We start from the raw sequence: 20,232 nt of genomic DNA on the forward strand, positions 1-20,232 counted from the left end.
TTTGGCTAATTTTTGGTTAATTACACTTTGTCAAAGTGTAATTTTCAAAAAGTTAAATATATGACTCTCACACCAATATAGAATGAACATTAACCAGAGATTTAGTCAACTCATGAATGAGGGAACTAGCAGAATGTAAAGCCAACTCAAAGGAGAACCACAGGAATGGGCTTAAAGGTGTTCAAGAAAGGATGTCAGGGACTTCTCTAGCGATTCAGTGATTAAAAATCTGTTCTTCCAATGCAGGGTATGTGGGTTCGATCCCTGGGGGAACTAAGGTCCCATATGCCGTGTGATGTGGCCAAAAGAGAAAAGAAAAAGAAAGAATGTAGGATAAGATGTCAGGGTTAAATATAAAACTGATTAGCGGTCTTAACAGGGAACAGGATAGTAAACCTGGACCGAAATCATCTGCACATCTACTGGACAAGAACCTACAAGTTACAGTTAACTTTCAAAGTCTGGGCTTTTAATTAGTAGTAAAATGAAAGTGAAAGTCACTCAGTCGTGTCCAACTCTTTGTGACCCCATGGACTATACAGTCCTTGAAATTCTCCAGGCCAGAATACTGGAGTGGGTAGCCTCTCCCTTCTCCAGGGGATCTTTCCAACCCAGGGATTGAACCCAGGTAAAGATCTTGTCAAACACAGATCCAGTGCCTTGGGTCATGAAATAATTCTGTGTGAGCTATTAAAATTCTAGCATGACACTGGAGAAACCTGCTTCTTTCCTTCACCTCGCGGACATGTTTTTGATAATTTTTCTTAACATATTATAAAGTGAGTTTCTCCTTATATGAGACACCAAGGGCAGTCAAATTCATAGAGACAGAAGCTAGAGTGGCAGTTTCCAGGGGCTTGGGGGAGGGAGGGAGAATAGGGAATTAATGTTTTATGGGTCTAGAGTTTCAGTTTTGCAGGATGAAAGATGTCCTGTGGATACATGGTGATGATGGCTGCTGCAAGTAGGTGAATGTGCTAAATGTCACTGAACTGTCCACTTAAAAATGGTTAAGATGGTCCATTCTATGTTATGTGTGTTTTAGCAAAATTAAATAATTTTTAAAAGTGAGCTGACACATAGGTATGTGAATAAAAAGTGAATAGTTATTCATCCTGCTGAGATAACCCATCAATAATCCTATGTTTGCGTTAACTCACTTTTCCTTGTTTGTAAAAACGTAAGTAGACTTTTGAAAAATGGGGTTGTTGAAGTTCTTTGTGAAATTTTCTCTTTTAACAGTTTATCATGGACAGACCTCTAGGTTACAAATATTGATCTAACCTATTCCTTAAAAAAAAAAAAAGCTTCATAGCCTGGATATATCATAATTTATCCAACACTTGCTCTACTGATGGAAAGTTGAGTTATTCCCAGGTTTTTTTTTTTTCCTGCCAGTACAAACACTATTATAATAAAACTGTTTTAGTACAAGAGATACTAAAGACCAGGATCTGAGTAGAGGTGGTAAGAAGGCAGAGGAGGGAATGGATCAAAGAAATGTTTTCCTGGGAAAACACATTGGATTTAGTGGCTAGTTGAAAATTTGGGTTTAAGAGTGGGAGAATGCATAGTGATGGCATTTTATTAAAAGAGGGAATAGCAGAGAGTTTTAGAAGAAATGGCAGGGAAGCTGAGAGAATAGAGTTTATTTGGATGATGCTATGTTCAGATAGGTGTATGCCCTGGTTGGGGAAGATGTCACAGATAGCCTCTGATTTGAGAATCCTTTGCACAGTCATAGTTGAAACTCTTAAGAGTGGATGAGATCTGTTTCTAAAGTGTGTGTGCATGCTAAGTCACTTAAGTTGTATCCTACTCTTTGTGACCCCATGGCCTGTAGCCCACCAGGCTCCTCTGTCCTTGGGATTCTCTAGGCAAGAACACTGGAGTGGGTTGCCATTGCCCTCCTCCAGGGGATCTTCCAGACACAGGGATCGAACTTGCATCTCTTAGGTCTCCTGCATTGACAGGTGGGTTCTTTACCACTAGTGCCACCTGGGAAGCCCTCTGTTTCCAGGGAGGCCTTATATTTTAGAGGAAAAAGGTAATGTCCATGGGAGTTACCTGCCTGTAAGGGTGTGGCCAAGGAGACTGAGAAGTTGTGACCAGAGGAGGAGAAGGAGGAAGAGGAATAGGCGAGTATACCCGGAGAAGAGAAAGAGGGAAAGGTCTGAGATTACATCCCAACTAGTCCATTCTTTGGAAATGTATGTGTTGTTAAGTACTTTTAGGTCTGAGCAGTACAGACCTTCCCTCCCACTACCCGCTGTGTGTGCCTTTCATGACCCTTGCCTCTGTGAGTCTGTTTTCAAATGCTAGTTTCCTCGGGTATAAACCACCAGAAACAATGGTACAGTTTGGTAAGCACATTTGAGCCACTGCCTTGAATTTAAAGACCAAGCCAAATCAAATCGCAAAGGGCACAGTTTGATTGTAGTTTGGCATCTCTCAACAGTAATTACAAAATCACTTTTAAGGCTATTTTATGATCATATAAACTAAGACTTTATTATTAAAGGAGAGCATGTGTCAATTTCACAAAACCATGTGAACTAGAAAGCCTGCAAAGATACCCTAAGGAAGCGGTGAGTGCAGGGATTTCTAAAACATTTAGAATTAGCTTTGAAGCCATCCCTACAATCTGCATGAGCATAAGGATGACCCTGTTGCCGCCAAAGCTTTTTATAAAGGATCTGTGAACTTTTACATTCTGTCTACCTTAGGAGATTGGAGGAGAAACTATTATTAGCAAGGAAAATAATATAAGGAAATTATTAGCAGTCCAAATGCATTATTTTGTCACCTGTCATGGTTTTGACAAAGACCCGAGTTTGGAAGAGCAACTGAGTCATAGGAACTACTTCATGCCACTAAGGAGTGAAGTTGGTAGGAATCTGCCAAAGTTGAAGTGGATTCAGTTTAATTAAAAAATTGGTTCCCAGCCTTACGTTAAATTCTGTGGTTAGAGGTTTCTACAAATCAAAAGAAGTAAAGCTGAAGACTCTTATCCATAAAGTGCCTTGTAGTCTTGTGTGAAAATTAAAAAATACATAGAAAGATATTGAAGAAAAATCTCTAAGGTGTCCTGTGACTCTCAGGATTGTGTTTATCGTTGTTGAAGGAATTTGCAATTAGAGCAAGGTTAGTCCTAACTTCAGTTGCCTTGACCCACAGGACTCACATTGTAGGAAAAGGCAGGAATGAAAACAGTGGGGGCACTGGCAAGTTAGGGAGGCAGCAGGTGGTGAACAAGCTGGCTTCCAGGTAATGTGATCACAGCAGAGCTTATATGGTCATTTTCAGCATGATGGACTCAGGCCATCATCTTGGGTTACTTGATTATAAACTGCAAAGAAGAAGGTCACAGCTGTGGAGTGTGGACCTAAACAGACAGATGAACCCACAGTGGAAAGCTTGTTGTAGCTTCTGTGTCACCTTGAATATCTTCAGTAGTTGCAATTAGTAGAGACTGCGAGCTGGGGTGGGAGTGTAAGATTCTATCCGAATCCATCAGAGTCTTACTGTGCTCAACACTAGTTCATCTAGGTGCTTTCATGGGTCATGAGAACTTACCAGAGGAACCCTGGATATGTTCTAGCAGGTCCTTAGGAAAACTATTTAGTGACTGAATTCAGTTCATCCTTACCCCAGATAAAAGCCTGTTCCAGCTGCTGGCAGGAATAATCAAGATGAATTCTGGATTCTTTGCCTCAGGATCTGAATTGTATAGGAGTCAACCAACCCTGGGAATACAGAGGTTAAGAACAGAGATTTCCAGCTTTGATGTTACTTCCCGGTCATTTGTCAATGGAAAGTCTTTACTCTCAGGAGCCGCCTTTGGCTTTATTTTTGGACAAGCTGCTGAGTCCTGCTCTGGTCTTGTCTGAACATGCAGACCTGGCGTCTCAGGACATACTTTTTCACACCATCTCCATGCTCCACAGCTGCGCAGGTTTGGAAGAGATGCCAAAATCCAGACACGGCAAAGCAGTCTCTTTTTTGCATGTGCTGATGTCCGGAATGACAGGTTTATCTTGGACACGTTCCCTTTTCTTTCCTCTTTGACTTGTTCACTTTTATCTCTCTCTTTAATATATAAATAATGGACTTATCCTATTTGCTGCACCAAGAGAAAATTAAACGCCTGAATGTTTTACGACTATGGGAAAGTATTTCCAGAGTGTGAAAAAATAGACACTGGACATTTCAGCTCCTGCTTTTGGTAGAGTGGGAATTTATTACTCAGCTCAGTAACAGTTTAGGCCAAACCAAGCAGTTGTGTGGGCAAGCCGTGTCTATCTTTCCTAAGTAGCACTGCCAGAGACAGTTTTGTTCCTATTAGAGACAGCATGACCCAAAGGTATCTTTCCATCAAAGACTGATTATCTCTGAATCTGAGATGTATCGCAAAGGCTGTTGAGACCCAGCCAATGGATTTTACTTGCATGAGATATTGCATAGCTCCCGAAGGGAAGGGAAACAAAGAGGGAGGGGGGCAAGAGAGAACTTGGAGCCCAACAATAAATAGCTCTTTGTACCAGTCTTCCCCACCCCGAACCCCATACTGCTGAGATCATAGAGTAAGTTAGCAGCATGTGGCAGAAGGCGATGCTGCCCAGTAGCTTGGCAGCTTGTGACCAGATGTGAACTTGTCTGTCCACAGTGTGCGGCTGTGACCTGGCCCAAGGGGGCTTCTTCATAAAGAACGGGGAGTATCTCTGCACCCTGGACTACCAGAGGATGTATGGCACTCGATGCCATGGCTGCGGGGAGTTCGTGGAAGGAGAAGTGGTGACCGCCCTGGGCAAGACCTACCATCCCAACTGCTTTGCCTGCACGATCTGCAAGTAAGTTTGGCTTCTGCCAACAGGGAAGTGTTGGATTCTGCTCTCAGAGCTTGGAATGTGCACTTTGGTCTTGAGTTGTACTTAGTCTTGAAATATTTTTCCTTTAAAAAAATTAGTTTTACTGATGTATAGTTGATTTATAATGTGTTAGTTTCGGGTGTACAACAAAATGAATCAGTTATATATATATTATATATATATTATTTATCTGGTGGCTCAGGTGGTAAAGAATCTGCCTGCAATGCAGGAGGCCCAGGTTCAATCCCTGGGTCAGGAAGATGCCCTGGAGAAGGAAATGGCAACCCACCACAGTATTCGTGCCTGGAGAATTCCATGGACTGAGAAGCCTGGCAGGCTACACATAGTCCATGGGGTCACAAAGAGTTGGACATGACTGAGTGACTAACACACTTTCTTCATATATATGTATATATATATAATATATGTATTATTTATGTTGTATATATACTATATATATTATTCATATTATGTGCATTATTTTTCATGTTCTCTTCCATTACAGATTATTATAAGATATTGAATATAGTTCCCTGTGCTGTACAGTAAACCTTTGTGTTTATTTACTTTATATATAGTAGTTTGTATCTGCTAATCACAAACTCCTAATTTATCCTTCCCCTCTCCTTTCCCCTTTGATAACCATATTTGTTCTGTATGTCTCTGAGCCTATTTCTGTTTTTGTAAATAAATTCATTTGTATCATTTTTTTTTTAGATTCCACATAATAAGTGATGTTGTATATTTGTCTTTATATATTTTTTTCTGATGTACCTTTAGATGTTCTTGTTTTCCTACTGTATTATCAGGCTTAGTTAAAAAGCAATTTAGTTAGGAAGCTTTATATGGAATGTCCTCCACTAAATAGTGTGACTGAGTTTAAGTGGCTGGGAGCCGAATCTGAAAGCAGCTCCAGGTCTTGAGACATTTCGAGCAGTGGAAACATGGGAGGAGATGGCATAAATACTTGGAAAGATGAAGCTTATTTGGAAGTATCAGCTCTTACGTGTGTGGGTGTGGGTGTGTAAAATTATCTCATTTGCTCTATAGCCAGGGAGAGCTAACGGCCTCAAGGATCAAATTAGACCTGTTTTGTAAATAAAGTTTTATTGGAACACAGCCATGCCCATTTGTTTATATATTGTCTATGACTGCTTCCAAGCGACAGTGGTAGAGTTGAGTAGTTGAGATAGAAACCTTATGATCTGCACAGTCTAAAAAAATACTTACAATCTGCTCTTTCAGGGGAAAAGCTGTCAACCCCTCCTCTCTAGGCACCTATCATCAATCAAGGTTAAATCTTTATTGCACAAAGCAGCTTGATTAAAATGGTCAATCAGAGAGAAGAGGGAATTTAGTTAGTTGACCCATACTTATAGAGTAATTCCATGCCTTTTGGTATCATGTTATTCATATGTGTTCAATTTTGCTATGCCTTTGTAAAAACTGTAGTTCAATTCATTTTATTTTTCAGCATTTCCTGTTTTTAGGCCAGAGAAATGTAAACTCTAGAAGGGTAAATTTGATTTTATACAATTAATTAACAGGATAATACTCATGGATGAATCATAATAAGATTTAGATGAAATATTCATAATCAAATTATTTTAGTAACTTTTTGTAACTATTAGGTCATTTCTCAATTATATATTTTTAAGTCATAATTTTAAAATTCTGGGTTAATGAGCTGAATTTTTTCTGTGTTTAATCAACAGCAAAGTGTCCTTTTGACCTCTCTCTTTTCAAGCTGCCGCCCACAGTCTGGTTGAGAACCCTGGGCTGGCATTCAGGAAGCCCTGTTTCTGGTCCTCTTTCCTGGACTGGTTTGAGACCTCTGTGAGCAAACTCTTCTACGGCAGTTGTCTTGTCTGTAAGATAAGAGGCTGTGGACTAAATAAAAGTGATTCCCCAAACCTGGGTCTTCACTGGAATCCCCACGGGAGGGTCTCTTTTTTTCTTTTCTTAATTAGAGGATGATTGCTTTACAATGTTATGTTGGTTTCTGTTATACAGCAACTCAAATCCGGCATAAGTACACACATGTCCCCTCCCTCTTGAATCCCCCTCCTACCCCCAACTCCAGCTCACCCCACCCCTCTAGGTTGTCACAGATCACCAGGTTGGAGCTTAGGAAGGGTCTTTTTTAAAATATCCATTTCTATGTGTAACACAAGGAGCTCAATGGGGTTCTCTGTGACAGCCTAGAGGGGTGGATGGGGTGCCCGTGGGGGCAGGTTCAAGAGGGAGGGGACATATGTATGCTTGTGGCTGATTGGCATGATTCTGTGGCAGAGGCCAGCACAGAATCGTGGAGCAATTATCCTCCAATTAAAAATAAAGAATAACAGGTTAGAAGGCCCTGGCCCAGGTAAACTCTAGGAGCCTTCCTGATCCTGGCCTCGAGAGATCATTGCTTCAGGTTGGTAACGATGGACAAACATTCATCATCTCTATTCATCATCTCTATCCAACAGAGAGGTGCCTGTTACTGATGCTCTAAGCTGCTGGTGCCGCCTAATGACACCAATTCTTCCTGAAAGGGAGGCCACCTTTACAGCTTACAAATTGCATTCATGTAGAAATTAATCTAACCCTTTCAACAATTCTGTGAGGCCAATCAGAAATTCCTATCCCCTACTTATAAGTGACTTTGAGACCCCAAGTCTACGGGATTTTCCCAGTCCTTCACATCACAAGGCCAATATTTGAACTCACATGTTCAGACTCTTAAATCCAATTCTCTATCACAAACATTCATGCAAATAACAGAAGGAAGTGAACCTATGTGGGCCGAGGACTTAGAGAAATGAAAGGGGTCATTTATGAAATAACAGAATTCAAAATTCAGAGCACCTTGCCCTTTATTGAGAACTGGACTCTAGTTTGTTCCATAGTGGACCTTTGTGGGGTTGAAGTCTAGAAATATAAGCCTAAATCAGATACAGGGTCTGGACTAGGGTGAGGCCAGGGAGGTGTCTGGGCACACACTTTAAAGGGGGTGCTCACTCCCAGGTCATGTGGTCCTCCTGAGAGTGGGGACCTCCTTAGATGCTGTATCCTGAGTGCCTCACTGGCCTCCTCCTGGCCCTGGCCCTGATCAGAGGCAAAGAAACTGTGCTTATTATGTCGACAGACCCTTCACTTCCTGATGGCCTTGTTACAGAGAAGGCTGGAGGTTTGTTTGGCTTTAACTGATGAGTGTGAATTGATAGGCTGGCTGGCACCCACCAGCGTGTGACCTTGATTGTTGAAGAGAGAGCAAGTTCTGGGCTGGTGGACAGCACCCATCTCTGCCTGTGGCATGGTCTCTAGTTGGTCCATTACCCTCTCTGGGTTTTATCTGAGTGATGGAAAATAACACAGCACCAGGAGACCGCCTCAACCCAGCACTTCTCAAAGTTGGGGGTGTGGTTTAAAACTCTCCTCGATGACTGGCAACAAGTACATTTGTGGAGTTGTTTTAAACCCAGATTTACTGCCTGTGTGTGCAGGATGGTGAATCACCAACTGTTAGGTGATGAAGGGCAACTTAAAGTACCTGTGAACATAAAATTCATGTCCAGAAGCCTGAATTTGAGCCTGCTTCTGACTCAGATGGGTGGGGATGTTTGGCTTATGAATTTTAAATTTCCTAATTGACAGAATCACACATGTGAAAATTCATGTTGAAGATCATTGGCAAATTGGCCAGTGGCAAGTGAGCAGGCATGGAAACTGTCATATGGCTATTAATTAATGACTTACTTTTTTAAAGCCATCTGCCTGCTGGGAGGAGAAGAAACATACCTGCAGAAGGCAATGTTTTTGAAAAAAATGTGCTGTTATTTATTGATGAATGTCTAATGTGAAAGGAAATAGTCTCTGAAAGGAAGTGAATACTAATTTTTAAGCAGATATGATAGCACAGTTGGTAAAGAATCCGCCTGCAATGCAGGAGATCCCAGTTCAATTCCTGGGTTGGGAAGATCCCCTGGAGAAGGGAAAGGCTACCCACTCCAGTATTCTGGCCTGGAGAATTCCATGGACTGTATAGTCTATGGGGTCACAAAGAGTCGGACAAGACTGAGCAACTTTCACTTTCACTAATGTGAAAGGAAATAATCTCTGAAAGGAAGTGAATACTAATTTTTAAACAGATATTTACAGCATGTTCATATTTAATCCAGGTTTATAAGGGACTGAGTCCCTAGTAATGGGAGGTATTCAGTTTTCCCATTGCAAGACAATGTCTAATTCAGCATCGTTATCATATAGGTCTAGGGAATGTGAAGAATTAATGTTTGCCCTGTATGACCAGTTCTCTTTGAGAACTGGAGGCACCTTAAGCTTGAATAGGAATTCATAACATTTCAAGCATTTCTTCATGGCAGTATTTCAATTTGGAAATGGAAAATTTTACTGTGTGTGCCCTGCTAGGTGACTTGCTGGAACATCCCTCCACTAAGGAGTGGAGGTAAATGTTTCATTTTACTGTCTGGTTGCCTGTAGAAGCTCTGCATTCTCCTTTCCTCTTAAAATGAGGCACGTTTGTTTGTTTGGACTGGATCCAGCTGGCCGGCTTGATTCAGACTGCATTGCAGACATTTTGGCTGGTGCTCCTCCAAGTAATGAATTGGCACTGGAGGGCAGCAAAGCAGAAGGAGTGAGGGAAAGGGATAAAATTACCACAATAACCTTGAGGGCAATGTCTTTCCAGGCGCCCGTTTCCACCCGGAGACCGAGTCACGTTCAATGGGAGAGACTGCCTTTGCCAGCTCTGCGCACAGCCGATGTCTTCCAGCCCTAAAGAAGCCTCCTGCTCTGGCAGTAAGTGCCCCAGCCACCTGTTGACATGAGTTCCTTCATGCCGCAAAGGCAGCTTAGGGAGGTACCTTCCTTTCTGAGAAACTCTGGTAGCCGGAGTCAAGAGTAGGCCTATTTAAGGCATTTTCATTGTAAAATGTGATGTGTGGAGAAGCCTTCACTAAAGGCAATGCAGAGAGAGGTGTCTCCCTTCTTTCAAAAGAAAAGAAAGAGAATTGGACATTCAACTGTGCATTTTGATGGTAAATGAAGGAAAAAGAATCATAAAGTGTTACATCAGAAGTGCCTCTCTCTGGGCATGGAGGTTAAACTGGGAGAGCATTTGGTGATGAGGTGACTGATACTGCTGTGTGTTAAAAAGTTATCCCCATTCTGCCTTGGGCGAATGTGGTGGTTTATGCTTACTCTTAAATTATTTCTTACTATCCTTAACTATTCTTTATTCCCTTGGAGGATTTTTTTTCCCTTTTAAAATTAATTATGTATTTATTTACAGTAAGTCCTTGTTGGTTATCTATATTTTTATTTTTATTTTTTTGGCCACACCCCTGACCAGGGATCAAACCCACTCCCCCTGCATTGGAAGGCAGAGTCTTAATCACTGGACTGTTGGGGAAGTCTCCCACCTGAAGGGTTTCTGACATTTATTCATCACGTGGATAATTTTCTGAGCACCTACAATGCGTGTTATTCACACTGGAAATGTAGAGTGAACAAAACATACTCAACATCCTTAGAAAGTTTATTTTTTAGTGGGGTAGATAGACAATAAATGCATGTACAAAAATATCAAATATGCACAGAAGATTAACATAGGGAGAAAAAGCAGGGCAATGGGTCTATGTTTGTATGGGGCAATCTGAGAAACCTATCTTGTCACCCAAGGGGAGATCTGAAGAAATATGGGGACAGGCTGTCCATACACCATGGGATTTGTGGTTTTTAATGACAAGGGCTTGTCTGACCTATAGGAATCCAAAGAAAGCCAGCTTCCCTCCAAATAAAAACAGTGGCCAATTGAAGTATTTCTTCTAATAAATAACATTGAATAGGTCAATTTACGATGAACTGAGAGGGATTCTGAACTTGGCGCACCAAGCTCTCCTTCCCTCTCCTTCCTGGGGCGTTAAGACATGGACTAGAGATTTGCCTCCGTTTCCCTGGATTGTGCCCGTCCTTGGAGAAGAAATGCTTTGAAGCCCTGCCAGTCTCAGCACCTAAGAATGAGATAAGCCACTTCTGCTCTGGAGGAGTTTTGTGTCATTTATAACAGAGATTCCAAATCTTCCTGTTAAAGTAGAAGATTTATACTTGTTAAAAATAAGAATGTTATGACCCAAAAGCATTTGCATAGAAATTGGATTTTGACCATTGGGAAAAAAGAAAGAAATGTATTAGTGCATCTTATTCAATACACATGATCAGATCCTTAGCATGTGAATTTACCTGCCCTCTTGTTAAATAACAGCAGCTGGGTAGGATACGGGCTGCTAAACAGGGCACAACCCTAGGCCCCTAACAGAGTCTCAGGTCCTTCACTCTTCTTACCTACTCTGCCCTGTGAACGTCATTGGGAAGGTGACCTGGTGTGAGAACAGGCACCCCAACCCCCTTAATTGAGAAGGCTTGCTTTGAAAGTATGTTACCATAAACATTGAAGGAATTCTACAGTATAGTTAAGGAAAAAAGGATTGGGACTTCCCTGGTGGTGCAGTGGTAACACTTCACCTTCCAATGCAGGGGGTGCAGGTTCAGTCCCTGTTCAGGGAGCTAAGATTCCACATGCCTCATAGCCAAAAAACTAAACATAAAAACAAGCAATATTGTAACAAATTCAATAAAAGCTTTAAAAATGGTCCACATTAAAAAAAAAAAAACTCTAAGAAAAGCAAAGAAAAAGAGACTTGCATGAGTCCCAGAATCAGATGACAGCTATAACAGAGGATCATATCCATAGACTTAGAATAGGAATGACTGTGTCCTCAGATTCTGTGGAGTCCTTTAGTCCAACTGTATTTCTTGATAGGTGAGGAAATTCGGGCCCAAAGTCACACAAGTTACCCAATCATAGGTAGCTTGTTAGAGGCAGGTCTCCTGACTCCTGGTTTGGGGCTGTCTTTGTTTCATCTAAGACTCCTCATTGTTCAGTTTAAGAAATAGAGCCAAGATATTTTTGAAGGCTTTTGGTCCTTTTCCTTCAGGTAATTTGGGAACATATTTCTAATCATAACTGCACTAAAATGGTTATTCTGATTTTTAATAAACATTGTTTTGCTTTATCTTTATTTTCTTTTATATGAATAGTCATTATGCACATAAAAAAGCAATTAAAATTCTAACTGCAAAAATGTATCATACTCAAATTCATTACATTTCTAATGTTAGATTTGACATTTATTGCATATATACAAATTACTGGTCCAAATCCTATTTTTTAAATTTATTTTTTCTCCTTTGCTCTCAGTGGATGAAATCCTTTTCTCTGTGCTGCTGTTTTGGTCAGAACATTTTTATTTTCAATAAGTACTCATCTATTTAGATAAGTACTCAAATAGCATTTCTGGGGCATGTGGGTGTGGGTGTCTGTCAAAAAGAGAACTCTTATATATGGATACACACATGCAAAATACCCAAAGGAGACAGGCAAACAAATACAAGAGCAAGGGAATTTTCAGCAAGTTTCTAAAATTCATTGGAGCATAATTAGAGAACACTTGTTTGTTCTTTGCAATTCTTTAAGAAATGCCCTATACTTTAAAACTATATTGAGGTTACTTTGATTCTTATTTTTTAAAAATTTTCTTAACTTGGTAAAGCTTCCTAAAGGAAAGCACGAAAAATGAAACCCTTCTTTGATATGTTCACAGTGGTGATAAAATTAATTAGAGACCCAAGGTCTTCTTTTTGCTTTGAAATGTTCTTTCAAAAATGTTTGCACTTCTGAACTGGAATTTTACTCCACATTCTGTGGCTGGTTTTCCATCATCACGGAATAGGAGGCGAAGACAGTGAGAGAGGGAGAGAAGAAGTAAAGAGTGATCAACAGAAGACAAGTCAATAATGTGATGAGAATTTACACAAAACAGCCTCCATTTGTGCTTACTCTGTAAACGGGCAGGAGCCGCCATGTCTGTATTGCTCTAATTTAGGGAGAACTCCCAGTGGGATGCCTACGATGTCTTGGGCACCCTGCTTACTGCTTCCTTCCACATTATAATAATTCTTCTCTTTTTTATTTATCTTATTGTCTTCTTCAAACATTCACATAGTACTCATGTGATCAGGCATTGCATAACTGGTCTACAAATTTGAACTTATTTAATTCTCATGACCACCCTAAAGGTTGGCACTAAAGCTATCTGCTTTTCACAGATGAAGAAACAAAGGGCGACAGTTCGGTTCAGTCGCTCAGTCGTGTCTGATTCTTTGTGACCCCATGGACTGCAGCACGCCAGGCCTCCCTGTCCATCACCAACTCCCGGAATTTACTCAAACTCATGTCCATTGAGTCAGTGATGCCATCCAACCATCTCATCCTCTGTGGTCCCCTTCTCCTCCTGCCTTCAATCTTTCCCAGCATTAGGGTCTTTTCCAATGAGTCAGTTCTCCACATCAGGTAGCCAAAATATTGAAGTTTCAGCTTCATCATCAGTCCTTCCAATGAATATTCAGGACTGATTTCCTTTAGGATGGACTGGTTGGATCTTCTTTCTGTCCAAGGAACTTTCAAGAGTCTTCTTCAACACCACAGTTCAAAAGCATCAGTTCTTCGGCGTTCAGCGTTCTTTATGGTCCAACTCTCACATCCATACATGACTACTGGAAAAACCATAGCTTTGACTAGATGGATCTTTGTTGGCAAAGTAATGTCTCTGCTTTTTAATATGCTGTCTAGGTTGGTGATAATTTTTCTTCCAAGGAGCAAGCGTCTTGTAATTTCAAGGCTGCAGTCACCATCTGCAGTGAATTTGGAGACCCAAAAAATAAAGTCTCTCACTGTTTCCACTGTTTCCCCATCTATTTGCCATGAAGTGATGGGACCAGATGCCATGATCTTAGTTTTCTGAACGTTGAGTTTTAAGCCAACTTTTTTACTCTCCTCTTTCACTTTCATCATCTTTAGTTCTTCCTCGCTTTCTGCCATGAGTGTGGTGTCATCTGCATATCTGAGGTTATTGATATGTCTCCCGGCAATCCTGATTTCAGCTTGTGCTTCATCCAGCCCAGTGTTTCTCATGATGTACTCTGCGTATAAGTTAAATAAGCAGGGTGACAATATACAGCCTTGATGTACTCTTTCCCGATTTGGAACCAGTGTGTTGCTCCATGCCCAGTTCTAACTGTTGCTTCCTGACCTGCATACAGATTTCTCAGGAGGCAGTTCAGGTGGTCTGGTCTCTTCCCATCTCTTTAAGAAATTCCCATCTCTTTAAGAATTTTCCATAGTTTGTTGTGATCCACACAGTCAAAGGCTTCGGCATAGTCAGTAAAGCAGAAGTCATATTTTTCTGGAACTCTCTTGCTTTTTTGATGACCCAACGGATGTTGGCAATTTGATCTCTGGTTCCTCTCCTTTTTCAAAATCCAGCTTGAACATCTGGAAGTTCACGTATTGCTGAAGCCTGGCTTGGAGAATGTTGAGCACTACTTTGCTAACGTGTGAGATGAGTGCAATTGTGCAGTAGTTTGAGCATTCTTTGTCATTGCCTTTCTTTGGGATTGGAATGAAAACTAACCTTTTCCAGTCCCGTGGCCACTGCTGAGTTTTCCAAATTTGCTGGCATACTGAATGCAGCACTTTCACAGCATCATCTTTTAGGATTTGAAATAGCTCAATTGGATTTCCATCACCTCCACTAGCTTTGTTTGTAGTGATGCTTCCTAAGGCCCACTTGACTTCACATTCCAGGATGTCTGGCTCTAGGTGAGTGATCACACCATCATGATTATTTGGGTCATGAAGATCTTTTTTGTATAGTTCTTCTGTGTATTCTTGCCACCTCTTCTTAATATCTTCTGCTTCTGTTAGGTCCATACTATTTCTGTCCTTTATTGTGCCCATCTTCGCATGAAATGCTCCCTTGGTATCTCTAATTTTCTTGAAGAGATCTGTAGGCTTTCCCATTCTATTGCTTTCCTCTATTTCTTTGCATTGATCACTGAGGAAGGCTTTCTTATGTCTCCTTGCTATTCTTTGGAACTCTGCATTCAAATGGGTATATCTTTCCTGTCCTTTGCCTTTCACTTCTCTTCTATTCACAGCTATTTGTAAGGCCTCCTCAGACAACCATTTTGCCTTTTTGCATTTCTTTTTCTTGGGGATGGTCTTGATCCCTGCCTCCTATACAATGTCAGGAACCTCCATCCATAATTCTTCAGGCACTCTGTCTATCAGATCTAATCCCTTGAATCTATTTCTCACATCCACTGTATAATTGTAAGGGATTTGATTTAGGTCATACCTGAATGGTCTAGTGGTTTTCCCTACTTTCTTCAATTTAAATCTGGATTTGGCAATAAGTTGTTCATGATCTGAGCTACAGTCAGCTCCCGGTCTTGTTTTTGCTGACTGTATAGAGTTTCTGCATCTTTGGCCATAATGAATATAATCAATCTGATTTTGGTATTGACCATCTGGTGATGTCCATGTGTAGAGTCTTCTCTTGTGTTATTGGAAGAGGGTGTTTGCTATGACCAGTGCATTCTCTTGGCAAAACTCTATTAGCCTTTGCCTTGCTTCATTCTGTACTCCAAGGCCAAATTTGCCTGTTACCCCAGGTATTTCTTGACTTCCTACTTTTGCATTCTAGTCGCATATAATGAAAATGACATCATTTTGGGGTGTTAGTTCTAGAAGGTCTTGTAGGTCTTCATAGAACCATTCAACTTCAACTTCGTCAGAGGTTAAATAATTTGCCCAAGATCACACAGTGGTGATGCTGGGATATGAATCCAGGCTCCAGATGCCACGTTACCATCCCTGATAATTATCTCACAGTGTAGGTATCACTCTCTGACTTCCAAAGATGAGGTGCTGAGTCTTGGAGCGATGGTCTGACTTGTCTGCAGATTTACCCAAGTGTCTGCCTCCAAGGGCTATGCGCTTTCTATGTGACACAGTCGCCACCCTGGTGTAGCAAGGTTTGGTGAATGAAAACCATCAGCAAGTGATTCATAGAAACACACTACCTTCATTGAAAGATGATTGCCCTTGAATTAGTTAAAACTTTTGCTTCATACAGTCTAATGCAATAAGCAACAAACATATATCATGGAGATAACAGTAAACGTTGCCTCACAGGGTTATGATGAACATTCGTTAGACTGCTTTTACTATTAAGAAAAAAAAAATCAGTTGCCCATGTCTAGCTGATCCATACTTTAGAAATGAAAATGTATGTCCAGAGAGCATGACAGTCTTCCAGAAGGTTATTGACACTCCTGTAAAGCCTAACTCCGCTCCATTCTTCATGTCTGCTAGTAATTGAGGGACAGGTTCTCATGGGTTAAGGAGCCATGTGAGGGAAAGTCAGCGTGTGACAATCTAGAGGGCAGGGAATTGGGTTTGGATGTTGCTTCCTGCACAGCTCTGGTCTATTTCAGGCATCCGAACAGAAGTGGGCTGCTGTCTACAATCACCCTTTCCATTTCAGAGGGTGTCTGACTAGTGTCTGATTATGTGTGGGTTTGGCAGATTGATGCGATGAACACCCACACACATATACATCCAAAGCCATCTTCCTCTCCTTTCCCCACCCTGTAGAGCACTGTCATTGTTCCAGCTGCAAGTGGAACTCCCACAGGTATTGGAGCAATGCTATACTCGGACTGAATTGAAATCTTTTCAGATAAACAGTCACGCACATGTTTTCAAAGGGGAGGATCAATTTTTCAATTATGTTACTTTTCTATTTGGTGCAATAGCTTTTAATAGTTGCGGTATAATTTTTCTTCTGTCTGTGTTCTTTCTCTTAAAAGCATCTGCAGGTTGAGTGAGATTGTCTGCTGAGACTGTAGGTGGAGTGGTGATCTGATACTGGTGTCTGACTGCCTGGGTCACGCTCTGGCTCTAGTCCTCTCCTTAGCTCTGCATCCTTCAGATTCTCATTTGTAAAATGGGATGGCGATAGGGACCTACCTTGTATGATTAAATAAGTAAACAGATAAAAGTACTGAATATTTATAAAACAAGAACTTACTATTTAGGCGATGACTTATGAATTTTTGTGTAGGACAGTCTCAATTTTTTGTGACTGTGCTGTTTTTTTCACTTTGGTGTTCACGGTGGCTGTCTTTTCTGTTCATCTGATATTTTCTACCAATATGGAAAACCAGTGAAGGCAGGAACACATGCATACAAACAATCCATGGATTGTTGGATTTTGACTCATGTGATATGTCTTACAGCAGAGTCTCCAAAGCAGATCAGCCCCCCTTTCTTGAGACACTTTGTTGCTGGAGGATAGGATGGCAGAGGAGGCTTGGCAGGGCACTGCTAAAGAGTATGGGTTCTGGACAGATTGATAGTGTTTATCCCAGTTCTACAATGCTGTGTAACCTTGAGAATTCAATCTCTACCTGCATTTCTTTGCCTATAAAATAGGAAACAATAATGGTTCCTTTCTCATTGGGTGTTGTGGGGCTTTATGTAAATGAAAGTACTTAAAAGATACATGACATCTAATAAGCTCATCCAGATGTTGACCATTGTTCCTTAAGGAAGTTATGAGACTAGAACTTGAGCTTAGAGATAATTTAGAATCAGAAAGGAACAGAAATAGAGTGCATAACCTAACAGTTTAGAATGTGGCCTCTGTATTCCAAAGCCTGGCTTTGACCCCTGGTCTTACCTTCTCCTAAACATGGAGTCATGGGCAAGTTACTGGATGTCTCAGAACCTTCAGGTTCTCATCTGAAAATTGGATTATCGTTACTCTTAAAGGTTGTTATGAGAATTAAATAAGATACTACAGGGATGAACAGTCTTAATGTGGGGAGGGTACTTGTTAAAACAGCACATGGGGGACCCAGACAAAGATTTTGTTCTTCCACCTCCTGAGAAGAGAAGCTGGAAAGTTAGAGCGAGGGGGCCAGGCCTCTGTAGGCCTTGAGGAGCTTGGCAATGTGGAGCTTGGTTTAACCTGGAAGATGACCAGAGGAAAGCCACGTTCCAGAAAGATTAAGGTGGTGATGGCTATTGTTGTTTAGTCACTCAGTCGTTTCCAACTCTTCTGTGACCCCATAGACTGTAGCTCACCAGGCTCCTTTTTCCATGGGGTTTTCCAGTCAAGATTACCAGAGTGGGTTACCATTTCCTTCTCCAGGGGATCTTCTTGACCCAAGGATCATATCCTTGTCTCCAAGCCTCCTCCTGCATTGCAGGTGGATTTTTTAATGCTGAGCCACTAGGAAAGTCCCAGTGATGGCAATAGTGGTGTGCAAAATCAGCAATTTGGCATCAGTGATCAGGAGACCGTTGATTGTGGCAGTGGCTATGAGAAATTATGAGAAAGATGAATGAAAAGATGATGTCAAAGAAAGATATGGATGTTACTCATTTATTCAATGAACATTTCTTTGAGCACCTATTGTGTTTCAGGCACCAGCCAAATTCTTCATTACACAGCCAGCATCATGTATTCGTACGACATGTTTGTCATAGTTAAGAAATCAACACTGATGTGTGGTCTGTTGCATTTTAACTATTTAGATGTGTGCCTACCTCCACCACCAAGATAATGAACTCATTAAAGATAAGGACCCTGCTGTTTTTCTCTTTCCTACAAGGTCTAGCACATAAAGCCCTAGACAAATATTCTGGAAATTGAATCAAAGCTCTCTTTATCTCTGAACAGAGCTAATAACAATCCTCTCCTTTTGAATGGGTTTAAATATTCATTGTAAAACAATACAAATATTACAGAAAAGTACAAAAAAGGAGATTAAAAATCACCTGAAACCCCATCACAGTGAGATCACCTCTATTAACATTTTGGTGGACATGCTTCTGGATTTAGCTCTAAATGCTATAGACACGTGTATAATTTCTAATAAATTCTTCCCGTAGCATTTTGTTCATGTGTCTTCTTGTCAGAAATCATTTGTTTTTTTGAGTGCCTCACACACGAGGCTGAAAGCTTTGAATTTGCTTAGGCCCCTGGCTGCAGGGCTAGCTCACATGTGTCCTGGCCAAAACTGCTGTGCATTTCTACTGAGGCAGTTATTACTATACAGCCCCACTGGTTCTTTCTATGTTTATCTCTCCAACCCAGTTATGAGCTACCTAATGACAAGGACTGTTTTTTGTTTTTTGTTTTTTGTCCCTATGAATAGCACTGTGCATGTAGCAAGTACATGAATGTTTATTTAGTGGGTAAATTGATGCCATCCCAGGAGAGCCTCTGAGGCAGTAAATCTCAGCTCCCAGGTTCAGAATGTTGAGTCCTGAATGCTACTTGAATGACGATGGTGACATGGCTCTTGTGGTTTTGTTAAAATTACATAGTACAGCTTGGGTGCATGAGGACAAGGTGTATTGGCAGGTTTAAACGTTCATCTTCTCATCTTGTTTACAAATTTTTCCTCTTATTTTATAAAAGGGAAAGGAGTTATTGCTTTAGATAATTTGGCTGATGACAGCATCATGCCTTTGGGTTTTTTTAAGTAGGAGTGTCAGGGGATGTATTTCCCAGCTTTGAGTGTGAGGTTGAGACAGGCCTCACCTCTCCGGGAGCTGTGAGTTCCAGCCCATGGCCTAGAGGGACTGAGTCTAACCTGGCAAGGAAGTTCCAATATTGCTCTATTGGGTGTGGATTGTATTATTGAGAGTTTTCCATTTACATAGCAGTCAGAGATTCATTGCAGAAGGATGAGGTATATTGCAAAACAGAGCATTAATGTTTAGATTTTTCAGACTGAAATCTCTTAGAATTAGGAGTCAGACATAAAGATCCCACAGTGACATTATGTTTTCACTTAACCAGAACCTGGATTATCTCAGTTGCAGGAAAAGAAGAAAAGTTCCTGACTTATAGGAAATGGGTCCAACTTAGGACAAAAAGTGAACATGGGTACAAAAAATGTTTCAGGGGTTGGAAAGTTACTGGTATTGTGTTATTTGCTATTTTCATTTCATTAGATATGACTTTTATGTAATAAGACCCACATCTTCTGACAGCTCATCAATAAAACTAGAACTTTAATGATTGGAAGAGTGGTTATTCCCCAGTTTAATTTTTCAGCAGCAGTAATGATTTAGCTGTTCAAAGGATTGTTGTGTATAACTATAGTTGTATATTCCTATAGTCTGTTCTCAGAAGGATACTGAGAAATTACTCTTAGTACTTTTTTCCAGAAGAAATGCAGGAGTCGCTGGAAGATGCAGAAGGAAAGGAATTATTTTTATTGTATGAAAAAAAATTAATCATGTGTATGTACTACCTATTTAAAACAAAAGCACCTCAAAAATAGCATAATGTTAAATTTAAAAACTAAAAGGCCCATTCCAGACTGAAGTCTCCTTGCAATTTGCCCTTGCTGTGACCCTCAGTTGTGTGTGTAT

General features: G+C 40.8%; 1 protein-coding gene across 21 annotated transcripts in view; it reads left to right on the forward strand.

Annotated features, from left to right (window-relative positions):
• The window catches only part of ABLIM1 (actin binding LIM protein 1), a 327,992-nt gene that overhangs the window by 184,904 nt on the left and 122,856 nt on the right, over positions 1-20,232 (forward strand). For all 21 annotated transcript variants that reach the window (XM_043475365.1, XM_043475370.1, XM_043475360.1 and 18 more), the window contains exons 3-4: positions 4,667-4,850; positions 9,565-9,674. In XM_043475365.1, coding sequence (XP_043331300.1) covers positions 4,667-4,850; positions 9,565-9,674 — 294 coding nt within the window. The remainder of the gene's footprint in view (positions 1-4,666; positions 4,851-9,564; positions 9,675-20,232) is intronic.

The sequence above is a fragment of the Cervus canadensis genome, chromosome 8, assembly GCF_019320065.1.
Source record: "Cervus canadensis isolate Bull #8, Minnesota chromosome 8, ASM1932006v1, whole genome shotgun sequence".
Classification (NCBI taxonomy): domain Eukaryota; kingdom Metazoa; phylum Chordata; class Mammalia; order Artiodactyla; family Cervidae; genus Cervus; species Cervus canadensis.